A 14,610-nucleotide genomic window follows, 5' to 3' on the forward strand; every position below is an offset into this window, starting at 1 on the left:
CTTTCTTTTGGAGCATTATCCTTATATTAATACATTTAAAAGGCCACAAGAAACAAACTATTTATAATTTATTTGAATGCTAACCTCCTAATCTTAATATTGAATGGTAGATACAAAAGTTACATTTCTTGTCATGTAAGGTTAATATAAAGATTAACATAACTACACTACTGGCCATTAAAAATGCTACACCACGAAGATGACGTGCTACAGACGCGAAATTTAACCGACAGGAAGAAGATGCTGTGATATGCAAATGATTAGCTTTTCAGAGCATTCACACAAGTTTGGCGCCGGTGGCGACACCTACAACGCGCTGACATGAGGAAAGTTTCCAACCGATTTCTCATACACAAACAGCAGTTGACCGGCGTTGCCTGGTGAAACGGTATTGTGCTGCCTCGTGTAAGGAGGAGAAATGCGTACCATCCCGTTTCCGACTTTGATGAAGGTCGGATTGTAACCTATCGCGATTGCGGTTTATCATATCGCGACATTTCTGCTCGCGTTGGTCGAGATCCAATGACTGTTAGCAGAATATGGAGTCGGTGGGTTCAGGAGGGTAATACGGAACGCCGTGCTGGATCCCAACGGCCTCGTATCACTAGCAGTCGAGATGACAGGCATCTTGTCCGCATGGCTGTAACGGATCGTGCAGCCACAACTCGATCCCTGAGTCAACAGATGGCGACGTTTGCAAGACAACAACCATCTGCACGAACAGTTGGACGACGCTTGCAGCAGCATGGACTATCAGCTCGCAGACCATGGCTGCGGTTACCCTTGACGCTGCATCACAGACAGGAGCGCCTGCGATGGTGTACTCAACGACGAACCTGGGTGCACGAATGGCAAAACGTCATTTTTTCGGATGAATCCAGGTTCCGCTTACAGGATCATGATAGTCGCATCCGTGTTTGGCGACATCGCGGTGAACGCACTTTGGAAGCGTGTATTCGTCATCGCCGTACTGGCGTATCACCCGACGTGATGGTATGGGGTGCCATTGGTTACACGTCTCGGTCACCTCTTGTTCGCATTGACGGTACTTTGAACAGTGGACGTTACATTTTAGATGTGTTACGACCCGTGGCTCTACCCTTCATTCGATCCCTGCGAAAGCATGCATTTCTGCAGGATAATGCACGACCGCATGTTGCAGGTCCTGTACGGGCCTTTCTGGATACAGAAAATGTTGGACTTCTGCCCTGGACAGCATATTCTCCAAATCTCTCACCAAATGAAAACATCTGGTCAATGGTGGCCGAGCAACTGGCTCGTCACAATACGCCAGTCACTACTCTTGATGAACTGTGGTATCGTGTTGAAGCTGCATGGGCAGCTGTACCTGTACACGCCATCCAAGCTCTGTTTGACTCAATGCCCAGGCGTATCAAGGCCGTTATTACGGCCAGAGGTGGTTGTTCTGGGTACTGATTTCTCGTGATCTATGCACCCAAATTGCGTGAAAATGTAATCACGTGTCAGTTCTAGTATAATATATTTGTCCAATGAATACCCGCTTATCATCTGCATTTCTTCCTGATGTAGCAATTTTAATGAACAGTAGTGTACTTAATAACAGTGCACGTTTCCAAAATATAAGTAACAACTTTACCTTGAAATATCACTTTAGGTCAACTGGACAAACAACACAATCTCAGTCACGCTAAGTACTACAAGTTCCTTCTTGCTATCAGCGTCACGAAGCGTGTGAAAACTGCCACACGCTCTGTTCGTCGTTTAACAACCATGCTCTCAGTGACCGATCAGTGAACCTAGCACACAGCCACCGGGTGTTATTATGCCATCGAAAATAGGCCCAGTTATTTGTTAGATGTATTATTGTTACATCACTACAAATGAAACTTTGCGAGACTCTATAGTGTCATTAAAAGCCTTCAGTCTTTTGGTAATGGCAATGTTGTTTAGGCCACATTTCTTTTATTTCAAGATTTAGTGATCTCAGACGTAATAATTCAGGTCTACAGATATCGATAGAAGTTGATAAAGTTGTCGATTCTGGGTTAAGATTCGAGTGCGGTGGAGTGAGCGGTACGGAGAATCAAGAAGGAGGGACATAAGAGGGGACCTGTTGTGTTTCTATTATAAAATGATGCAACTTTAGGCAAGCATGCGCGAAGTAACCACCACATAAATAACAAACGGAAGTAACAAGTTTATGTGAAAGCATAACGTAAAGTGTTCATGTTCAAACACACTCGTTAAGCTATTTATTTTTCAGTTGACACACAACACGGGTTCGTCGCGGTACTAAAGTACTACACCTCTTAGATCACTGAAGGTGGCAGCAGTCGGGAAAATAAGACAGTGGACGCGAAGTGTATCCACACGTGCCGAAAACAGGTTGGGAGCCGAAGCCAAGCTTTAAAGTAGTCAACTTACAGAAATCGTTCCACTTCTCGCTGCTGCCAAATTCTGCAATATAACAGTGACCGTAAGTGTTCGTACGTGAGCGACTTTATACACACTTTAAAAAGAAGGAAAAATAATGGCCGCGAGAGGAGTTGGGTGGATCCCCCTCCTCCTCCCGCCTCCCCCCGTTTCTACGCCCCTGGATATGGTTCTAGGATTATTTCACCTTTGTTCCCTGTTTGCTTCCATTATCGACGTTGGCATTATGAAGTGTTAAAAATTCTAGCTAATGCCGTCATCTGTGATTGCTCTTAAAGCTAGCGTTATTTTCTGATTGCGTGCTTGGTGATAAAAATTTTGAGCCTTTCACATGCATCAAATATTAAGAGATAATTGGAGCCCAAATATTTATTTAATGTCATCAAGTAAAATATATAGGCTACAATTTATGTAATGAAAATGGATAAAATATGCAAGGTCATTAAAATATTTTTAGTGCTTAAAATAAAAGAATAACTTCAACTCGTGAAGTATTGGTGTTCTTCAAGTGTTCCAGTTTTGTGTCAATTTATTGAATGATGGAACTATATGTGTGTGTGTGTGTGTGTGTGTGTGTGTGTGTGTGTGTGTGTGTGTGTGTGTGTGGGCGGGTTTTCGATCAGTTTTCCGAATTATATGCTTTTGTGTGAACTCGCCAGCATGCGCAAGTGTTGTGATGTACGCGCGATGATGAGTCGTTGTGCGGACTCATCTGTAGCAGCTCCCACTGATCTGGCGCGTTTACTGTGTGGCGTGTAGGGCTGTACGTGAAATAGTAGCATATTGTCACTAAAGAGATTAGTAACTGTCTTGATGAATTTTTTGGGGAAACTAAAAAATAAACGTAGTTTTTGTTCCGTATTTGGTGACTTAAGTGTAAACCTGCGAACGTCACAGACTTTTCTGAACCCGCCAGTACAGTTTCTTACCTACAAAGTTTGTGAGCTCGCTCTCTGTCCAGTCTGCATGTCAGGAGCAAAATACGTTCGAAGAAGAAGAAAAGAATCGCACCATGAAAGAATTATTTGAATGGGACGCAAATCGTATATGTGATGTACCATCTATAGAAAAACAAATTATTAAAATTTCAGAAAAATAGGATGATTTATTAAAGAGAAAGAGCTTCACAAACTGAGGAAGTCAATAACGCATTGGTCCACTTGTGGCAGTTATTCGCCTTGGCCATGACTGATAGATTTGTCAGATGTTCTCCTGAAGCATACCATGCAAAATTCTGTTTAACTGGGACGTTACATCGTTAAAACTCCGAGATAGTGAGATGGTTGGAGGGTTGTGGTCACAATGCTCAATTGGGGGTGGGGGGTGGGGGGGGGGGGAGATCCGGCATTCGATTCTACACAGAGTACGCGAAAGAACTTGCCCCCCTTCTAACAGCCGTGTACCGCCAAGTCTCTAGAGGAACGGAAGGTTCCAAATGATTGGAAAAGAGCACAGGTAGTCCCAGTCTTCAAGAAGGGTCGTCGAGCAGATGCGCAGAACTATAGACCTATATCTCTGACGTCGATCTGTTGTAGAATTTTAGAACATGTTTTTTGCTCGAGTATCATGTCGTTTTTGGAAACTCAGAATCTACTATGTAGGAATCAACTTGGATTCCGGAAACAGCGATCGTGTGAGACCCAACTCGCATTATTTGTTCATGAGACCCAGAAAATATTAGATACAGGCTCCCAGGTAGATGCTATTTTTCTTGACTTCCGGAAGGCTTCGATACAGTTTCGCACTGTCGCCTGATAAACAAAGTAAGAGCCTACGGAATATCAGACCAGCTGTGTGGCTGGATTGAAGAGTTTTTAGCAAACAGAACACAGCATGTTGTTATCAACGGAGAGACGTCTACAGACGTTAAAGTGACCTCTGGCGTGCCACAGCGGAGTGTTATGGGACCATTGCTTTTCACAACATATATAAATGACCTAGTAGATAGTGTCGGAAGTTCCATGCGGCTTTTCGCGGATGATGCTGTAGTATACAGAGAAGTTGCAGCATTAGAAAATTTTATAATGTTACTTAAAATCCGTCTTGAATGCAATCAAGACGGATTTTAAGTAACATTATAAAATCACTGATTGCTGTTATCCCATAAGACATTATGTCTGTTTTTGCAAACATTAGAAAATTGTAGCGAAATGCAGGAAGATCTGCAGCGGATAGGCGCTTGGTGCAGGGAGTGGCAACTGACCCTTAACATAGACAAATGTAATGTATTGCGAATACATAGAAAGAAGGATCCTTTATTGTATGATTATATGATAGCGGAACAAACACTTGTAGCAGTTACATCTGTAAAATATCTGGGAGTATGCGTGCGGAACAATTTGAAGTGGAATGATCATATAAAATTAATTGTTGGTAAGGCGGGTACCAGGTTGAGATTCATTGGGGTAGTCCTTAGAAAATGTAGTCCATCAACAAAGGAGGTGGCTTACAAAACACTCGTTCGACCTATACTTGAGTATTGCGCATCAGTGTGGGATCCGTACCAGATCGGGTTGACGGAGGAGATAGAGAAGATCCAAAGAAGAGCGTCGCGTTTCGTCACAGGGTTATTTGGTAACCGTGATAGCGTTACGGAGATGTTTAACAAACTCAAGTGGCAGGCTCTGCAAGAGAGGCGCTCTGCATCGCGGTGTAGCTTGCTCGCCAGGTTTCGAGAGGGTGCGTTTGTGGATGAGGTATCGAATATATTGCTTCCCCCTACTTATACCTCCCGAGGAGATCACGAATGTAAAATTAGAGAGATTAGAGCGCGCACAGAGGCTTTCAGACAGTCGTTCTTCCCGCGAACCATACGCGACTGGAACAGGAAAGGGAGGTAATGACAGTGGCACGTAAAGTGCTCTCCGCCACACACCGTTGGGTGGCTTGCGGAGTATAAATGTAGATGTAGATGTAGACCTTGCTAGCCAAGGTAGAGTTTGGCAAACACGAAAACAACCAGTAGAAACTCTCACCTCTGTGAGAGTGAGTGTTATCGTTCGGAAATGTAAATCCCGGATGGTTGGCCATGAAGGGCAACAAAACGGGGCGTAGGATATCGTCGTCTTAATGATGTGCTGCAAACGTGCCGCGGATGAAAGCGGAAGGCGTCATGCTATGAAAAGAAATGGAGCTTTATGGGCAGAGCCCTCCAACCACCTAACCATCTCTGGATTTTAACGATATAGCGCGCCGTTTGGACAGAATTTGACACGATATCGCTCAGGAGAACATCTGACAACTCTACCATTCAATGGCAAGCCGAATAACTGCTTACATAACGGCGACAAGTGGACCAACGCGTTAATGACTTCCTTAGTTTGTAATACTCTGGCTCTTTAATAAATCGTCCAGTTTGTCTGAAACTGTAACCATTTGATTATCTGCAGACGTACATCACATCTACTGATTTCCGTCCCATTCGGATAATTTCTTCGTGATGCGATTTTTTTTTTTTTTTTTTTTTTTTTTTTTTTTTTTTTTTTTTTTTTTTTGTCGAGGACTGTAGTATAGAGCGTGAGGATATTAGGGAACACATTCACCAACCAGGTCCATTGTTGAGACCAGAAAAAAGAGTAATTCACTATCGTATCCACACAACACTATGCAAATAATTTGAAAAACTGGTCGAAAACCCACACACACAGATACATCATTGAACAAATTGCCAGAAAATTGGAACACCTAAGGAACACGTAATTATATCTTACATACTGATAGGAGTTTCTAAATTGCATTATAGTCTACCTTCATATGCATTTAAAGATACACACAGAGTACATTAGAAGGGTACATTTTACTTTACTTAATTTTCATTTTGAAAGTGCCTGCAGGCTTACATAAAAAACAAAGAGTTCGCCTGTATATCTGTCTATGAACAACCAGGCTTACAACAAACTAGAGACAATTATAGCCAAAGAAATGTCAAAGAAAACCTTAAAAGAAAATTTATTTCGAACTTGATTTGGGAGTTGAAGCTAATATGGAATCACAACGAATTTATCTGCCAATACTACAGCGGAGTTGATGATTTTTCAATTATTGCCAAAAACGGGTTGTAATTTGAATGTCTTATATCGCTTCCCTGGAACAGAGACAATTTCAGAATGTGTAACACACAGATATCCTCTTTGAAGATGCAGAACGTATTTTTTTCTTTAGTGTGTCACAGTGGCAAATATTCGAAAGTGAAATAAACTTCATCACGAGATGATTGAGAAAGGAATTGTTATGAAATGTAATTTAAAAGCAACAAAACGTACATTTATTTAACAAATGACAAAGGACTGGAGCAACGAATGTTATTGGATTTCAAATTTATCTATTATTCTTGACGCTTTTCATTCACAGATGACGAATAAATATTTCTATTCTTTTAAACGAATAATATTTCGAGTAAATAGTTTTATTTGTTATTCACGAATAGTGAATAACAAGTTTTATCTGTATTCCTGTTCGTCATTGAAATAAATTTTGACTAACTCTCGTTTTTATTTAACTGGTAAAGGAAGCGTGCACACACTGGCTTCTACAATGCTGCAATCATATTGTCTCGCATTTGCTTTCCTTTTGAGAACAGAAATTTCAAATCTTAGAAAATTAAGCAGAAGCATTCTTTCATAATTCAGTTCAAAGTGCAATTAAATACAATTTGGTGCACTAGAAGATTATTTTCAGTGAGAATGTACTTCCCATCCTTAACTTTTTTGATAGGTAGATAGGGAGCGGCCTACTGATAATGAAAAGAGAAGCAATATTATGCAGTTTTATGTAGCATTAAGTTAATATGCGTAATTATAGTGAAATATGAAACGATAAAATGAAATTAATAAACACTGGCAATATAGTGCCTAGGAAAGAAGGAAAAGGATATGTAACTGCATAAAAATCCGGATTCTTGTAAGAAGAGATAATATTTGGGACGAACAGGGGAAAATCATCGCGGGGGAAGGCGAACTAAACATTTCGATTCCTTATCAACGTTTTAGGAAGTTTCGGTACTCTGTGAATGAGTCACATAACGCACCAGGCAAACCAGTTTTAGTGTTTCAATGTTTGGGGCCATTATCAAGAAGACAGGACAGCAGATACTGAACGAATTCGAAGACGCACTACTAGGACCGCACCACATCACCATAGTCCGTAAGAAAGTGTATCAGAGGTGCACGAGGAACTTCAATCGGCGTTTTTGGGTGAAACATAATCTTGTTCTCAAGAAATCTTTTTGAGTAAATATAGACAAACTGTATTAAAGGAAAACTGCAAAAATTCTGCTGTCTCCAGAGTGCATATAGATTTCGCAGATAACATTGGAATAACAGTGAGTAGAGCACGTATTGCGGCAAGCAGTCAGTCATTTTTCACCTCGATCCATACACGAAGACAATGGGATAGTAAATTATTAATATTTTTGTACCCTCCGCCATACACTGTACAGTCGCTTCCAGAGTTTGTATGTAAATCGAAAGGCACATCTCGTCTTCATTATTCCTTCATAAGGGTAATGATGTGTGGTAGTAGATAGCACAAAATTAATTTTTCATTCATCCACACTTTTCTGCCTGTCTGGTTGTCGACCTGTAAGGGTTTGGAATCTCTTCCACGCAGTCTCATTACAACTGAGAACGCTTTCCAGCTGATTCACGCGGTAGGTGATGTCCTTATTACTTCAGTACTCCTTGGAGATGTTGACTGGATAATTACTGTAGCAATCGATCGCGAATGTCACGACTGTAGAAGCAAAAAGAAAACACCGTGGCATCACATGATTTGGCAGAATTCATATCTACGTCGGTCAGCTGCTGACGCTGCACGCACCTCACTGTTGCAGAGCGAGCAGCTGATGATATCCGCGTACAGCACCTACTGGCCGGACGCTAACCCTCGCTTCAAGAAGACGCTGCTCATCTTCATGACGCGAGCACTGCAACCCCTCCAGTTAAGGGTCGGAAAACTGTACCCGCTCTCAAAGGAAACATACCTTCAGGTGAGGTCTATTACGTTAATACGATACATTCATTTCTGAGCATCTCATCACTATTAACATTCATACTTCTCAAGTTCCCGTACAGGATGTGGCACTACGTATCGAACCTCCAGTTTCTTCCATCCACATGCAAGAGTTCTCTAATGGTCTGCTCAGTCCCTTCTGCCCTGTCTCTCTTACAGAGCCAACGACGCCGGATTCCCCAAGCCCTTCAAACCTGAAAGTTTCCCAATGGTTCTTACAGACCTGTCTCAGTAACTTCTCACCCTAGTGTAACATCTAGTGCCTGAAAATCAATCCTGTCGAAACCGAGGTAATGGGAACAGGACGCAAGGCCCGTCCTTTACGTCTTCATAATTTCCATCTCATCATCCATTACCATCCATTCCATCGTACTGATACACAAAAACATTTTGGATTAACTCCTTGACCACAAACTAACTTGGCGCCCCTTTCAACTAACCACGCAACAAGAAGGTCATAACAGACTGAAATTGCAGAAATTACTAACTGTACATAATGAGGCTCAAGTCCTTCTATCATACTCTACGACTGCAAATCTTTATCCGAACCATCTTTACTTTCGCCAACATAATTTGGATCTCTGTCCAATCGATATCTTACTAGTCATTGCAAGTCCCAGAACGTTTTGCAATCATCTGCCCTCCCGTATACATCTTCTTTCTCCCACGTGCATCCTCTACCAGCTGATGAAATTTGTCCCTCTCTCAAATATAAATACAGAAAACTGCAACTGAATGCAGTAACTTTTCTGAAATGCTTGTTTATTCCATAAACCGGTTTTCGACCCTTTTCAGGTTCAAATGGCTCTGAGCACTAAGGGACTCAACTTCTAAAGTCATCAGTCCCCTAGAACTTAGAACTACTTAAACCTAACTAACGTAAGGACATCACACACATCCATGCCCGAGGCAGGATTCGAACCTGCGACAGTAGCGGTCACGCAGTTCCAGACTGTAGCGTCTAGAACCGCACGACCACCCCAGCCGGCTCCCTTTTCAGGCTCATCTTCAGATGCTGCACACGAAGTTACATGACTATTTCATAGCACAATGCTGGGTAGTGGCTCTGTGACAAGAAGATGGAACATGCTTTAATGTAACGCTATGAGTATTCTTTCTATGGCGATTTGGATCCAAAAATGAGATTGGTACTTACTGCGACAGTATGGGTGGCTTTGTTGTTAGTACACATCTAACAGCTTCCATTGTGATTTTGTTGGCAACGCATCACTCACTTTTCCCGAAACTTTGCCATTGTCCAGCATGTGTTGTCGAACACGTGCATGCTACAAATATCTTCACATGAAGACGTAACATACTTCGATCAGAGACCTTTTTTTGCGTGTAGCACAGTCGATGTATGGGCAAATGCTTTAATCAAAACAGGCGCTGACATAAATTCCAAAAAATAAATTAAAATTGCAGCTAATGTGTATGCACATGAACTTTACATTTAAAAACAAAAAGAACAAAACTTCAAATAGAAAAATAATAACATAGTAGTTCATTTGAAGTTTTATTCTTGTTGTTTTTAAATGGAAACTTCACGTGCATATACATTACATTGTAATTCACTGCAATTATTATAAATGTGCAGTCCTAAAGCATCGACCGTACACCGACCAGCGCGCGGCCGCGAAACGGTATGAATAAGGCGGTGGCCATCACGCCAGTGGAAAGAGCGGGCAGCGTCACACCTACAGGAAGAAAAGAGTTCTGGGCCCCTGTCAACACTGATTTAATCAGCCGCCAATCGCTGGTTGACCCCAGTTCGGTCGCAGACTTCGAGAGTATCAATACTGTGAAATAGGAAGACGATGCTTAGCCTGCATTCTGCGAGCAGTAATAGGTTGTCAGTGTACTTGCACGAAGGAGGCACAACGAGTTAAGTAATGGTTCTCTTCTTTGTAGAACATATCATTTTGGATTCCTGCTACCAGCCATCGCCGCCTCTCTCCTTCATTGTTTGTGTCAGTGCTGTCTCCCACAGCAACTGAAACAACAGTAGCTTTATTTTATTTTATTTTTGGGGAGTCATGATAGCGCCACTTTTGATTAAAGTATTTGCCCATACATCTACTGCACTATATACAAACAAAAACAGGTAACATCTCTGATCAAAGTGTGTTACATCTTCGTGTGAAGACGTTTGCAACACGCACCTGATGCTGGATGCTAGAAAAATTTTGTGACTATATATATATATATATATATATATATTCTGTGAAAAGTGAGTGATACGTGCCGCCTGTCAATCACAATTAAAGTTGACAGATGAATACCAATAACAAAGCGGCCCATACTGTCGCAGTAAGTACAGAATTCACTTTTGCACCCAAATCGCCTTATAAATAATACTCATGGCGACGCGTTAAAGGTTCAAAAATGGCTCTGAGCGCTATGGGACTTAACATCTATGGTCATCAGTGCCCTAGAACTTAGAACTACTTAAATCTAACTAACCTAAGGACATCACACGACACCCAGTCATCACGAGGCAGAGAAAATCCCTGACCCCGCCGGGAATCGAACCCGGGAACCCTGGTGCGGGAAGCGAGAACGCCACCGCACGAGCACGAGCTGCGGTCACGCGCTAAAGCATGTACCATTTTCTTGTCACGGAGTCAGCAGCCGGATTTACGCCACGCAATAGTCATGTAACTTCCTGTGCACCACCTGACGATGAGACTGACAAGGATGGAAAACCGGTTATATAGAATAAACAAGCATTTCAGAAAAGGTACTGCTTGCCGTTTTCTGTATTTGTACTGAATAAACACTAGTTCAATTGGCTCTGAGCACTATGGGACTCAACATCTGAGGTCATCAGTCCCCTAGAACTTAGAACTACTTAAACCTAACTAACCTAAGGACATCACACACATCCATGCCCGAGGCAGGATTCGATCCTGCGACCGTAGCAGTCGCTCGGCTCCAGACTGAAGCGCCTAGAACCGCACGGCCACCGGGGCCGGCAAACACTGGTTCTTAAGCATTCGTAACACATATGTTCAATCTCAAATTCCTGAAAATTTTTTGAGATCTTGTATTTCCTGTACATCTGAATATCAAAACCTTATTTTCTCCTGTGTCTCCTACTCACTAAGGCTGTTAATGTCCCTATACAACGGATCCTTGTGTCCTTCCGTCTCCACACTCTATGTATCCTAACCTAAGGAAACAAGCTCTCTCTTCCTAAATACGAGCTCCAAGGTGACGTTTATTAATCCTATCAGCTGTAGGCCTATACTCCGTACTAGAAAGAGAAACCCTGAGAGTTCGGGTGAGCTTGACGTGGTTGCACTACCACAATGAACCGTGTAACGTGATTTAGTTTGCCTCTCTATATTAACGCCTTATTGTTGCCGAGGCTCTGTAGACGACTATTGTTTCCATTTTCGTAGCTTCGATACGTAGTGCTAGGTGACACGAATTTGATCTTGCGATACAAACAGTTATCGTGCTGGAATACCGACCGAGGTGGCGCAGTGATTAGCACACTGGACTCGCATTCGGCAGAACGACGGTTCAATCCCGCGTTCAGCTATCCTGATTTAGGTTTTCCTTGATTTCCCTAAATCGCTCCAGGCAAATGACGGGATGGTTCCTTCGAAAGGGCGTGGCCGACTTCCGTCCTCATCCTTCCCTAATCCGATGAGACAGATGACCTCACTGTCTGGTATCCCCCTCCAAAACAACCCCAACCCCTGCTGGAACATCACACCACCATCGGGCAAAGCATGAACAGTGAAGGAATGCAGATGGTCTGTAATAATGTTTACTTAATCGACAGCTGTCATGGTGCCTTCAATTACTATAACAGATCTCACAAAAGTCAAGGTGAATGTCTACCTCCACTGGCCTACGTCCATGGTGCGGTGTATATTTCGAGCAGTTAGTCGCATGGATGACAGGGTATCTGCACACAACTATCGGCCTGGTCTAACAACAAATGCGACCTGGTGATGCATTGCAATTAATCCACGGTCCAATCTCGACGAGACTGTGCCCATTGTAATGGTAACTGATGACTTCATTCATCAAAATCGAAAAACGTTGGGGTCGTCTGCTCTGGAGGCCCGTGTTCAACAATGTGTGCTGGACGGTGAGCCGCGAAACACTTCTGCCTGCAGCGGTACTGCAGTCTGTTGTCAGTGTGTCAGAATTCGGTCAGGTAACAAAGAAACCTGGAATCATTATGCATACAGTTCTTTCTGTATGTTTGTTTTTCACGATTCAAAATTATCATTTCTTCGATGAATTCCTTTGTCCTGCCACAAAGTGCATTATCTGATTCACCGTTTACACAGGACAGGAAAACACTTACCAGTCTGATTAAAAAAAGGAAGACACTTTGTTTTCAGACGATTTCTCAGAAACGTATGTCAGCTATTAATGCTATTAGGAATGTCATCCACATTCATCCATCACGTTCGATTCTTCCAAAAAGTTACACTTTATGACGCCTACTAAATCAAGTACAGATACTAAAACAATATTACAGCTAAAAGTGTGAAGTAAAAAAAAGCTTTGGTATTGAAAAACTGTTATAGCGGGTCAAATAATATAACATTATTTTTCCTCATTCGACCAGTTTTGAATCTGTGGACCAAAATAAATCTCTGATATTTGCACTGATCAATACACTTTAATATTATTTTGCTACTAACATCTACAGTTACATACGCCACTCTTTGTTATTGAATTAAAAGTCTACAGCTAACACACTCATAGCAGCAGCCCCTATTCAATAAGCCCATCGTGGTATTTCTTAAAGACCTTCATGTAAACTTCAGGTAGATGTACTTTCATTGGGAGACAAACCACAAGTTTAAGCATTTTAACTTATGCATTAAAATTTTGTATACAGTCATATCACAAAAATATGGGTAAAATGCATCTTAAATATCACTATTGATGCCTATGACACTTCTTGCATTTTCTTTTCTCTAAATTGTGAATTTCTCTTTTTTCCCTTAGGATAAAAATTGGTGCAAAATCCTCTGAATTAATTTTTTATCCAACACCAAAGACTTCACGGACGAAACATTAATGCGGAAATTATTTTTCTACTTAGCCTTTTAGGGTTGATACTTTTCTTTTCAAGACAAGGGTCGAAACATTACTTCTTACATTATTTCATTAGTGGAGAAAGCTATCATCCACATCGTAAATTATGGAAGAAGAAGTTACGGACTTCATATAGTTGACTGAAAAGCGAAAGACAATGTAATTAACGTTTGATAAATTTCCTCACACTTAAGAAACTCTTATACAGGGTGAGTCACTAACTATTGCCACCAAGAATATCTCCGAAAGTATGATAGGACCTGAAAAGTTTGTGGGACAAGTGTTGCATGGGACAATGGGGGCCATAACATGACGTTGGTTTTTTGTTGCTAGTTGGGGTCACGTCAGAGATATGAAGGTCAACTTTTTTTTATGGGATGTTATAGTTTGGTACTTATTTTCTGATAGTGATGTGTAACAGTAATGTCTTTGAAGGTCAACGAAAGTCAAAAATGTGACATGAACGTCCATTTACAGGCGTTCGAAGTGATCACCATTCATATAAATGCAGTGATGCGATCTTCTTATCCTGGACTGAGTGGTATTCCTTATCACATCGGCACTTATCGAAGCACATGCTCTAACACTTCACTCTCGGTTATCGTGCAAACAGTAAATATTCGCGGAATACGGTGTATCCATCTAACGTGTCATTGACAAGTAAACAGCATTCAACAATTTCGCAGTACAACACTAATAGGAACGGTAAGATTAGTATCGTCGAATCAAGCGAATGTGGATGATGTATTCCTGAGAAGAACAAGTCGATATGCGTCTCATTTACGGAGAATGCCAACGAAATTCAGTGAGAGCTAGAGACTTATACGCTTAAAGATATCCTCAACGTACTCAGTCTACACGTCGTACATTTAAATATGTGTATGATAAATGGAGAACAACTGGATCTTTAACGCATCGGAAACATGTCCCGTAAAGGAAAGTTACTAACGAGGAAACGGAAATTGGTACTCTTGCCACTGTGGATCGAGATCCTTATGTTAGTTCGCGTCAAATCGCAAGGGAATCTGGCATGAAATAGAGTAGTGTTGTTCGTGTTCTGCATCGCCATAAATATCATTCTTACATATCAGTCTTCACCAAGAATTAACTGGAGCG

General features: G+C 41.7%; 1 protein-coding gene across 1 annotated transcript in view; it reads left to right on the top strand.

Annotated features, from left to right (window-relative positions):
- Positions 1-14,610, top strand: part of LOC126190796 (odorant receptor Or2-like) — a 68,696-nt gene that overhangs the window by 49,383 nt on the left and 4,703 nt on the right. Inside the window, exon 5 of the mRNA XM_049931753.1 lies at positions 8,246-8,401. Coding sequence (XP_049787710.1) covers positions 8,246-8,401 — 156 coding nt within the window. The remainder of the gene's footprint in view (positions 1-8,245; positions 8,402-14,610) is intronic.

The sequence above is a fragment of the Schistocerca cancellata genome, chromosome 1 (genome assembly GCF_023864275.1).
Source record: "Schistocerca cancellata isolate TAMUIC-IGC-003103 chromosome 1, iqSchCanc2.1, whole genome shotgun sequence".
In the NCBI taxonomy this organism is placed as follows: domain Eukaryota; kingdom Metazoa; phylum Arthropoda; class Insecta; order Orthoptera; family Acrididae; genus Schistocerca; species Schistocerca cancellata.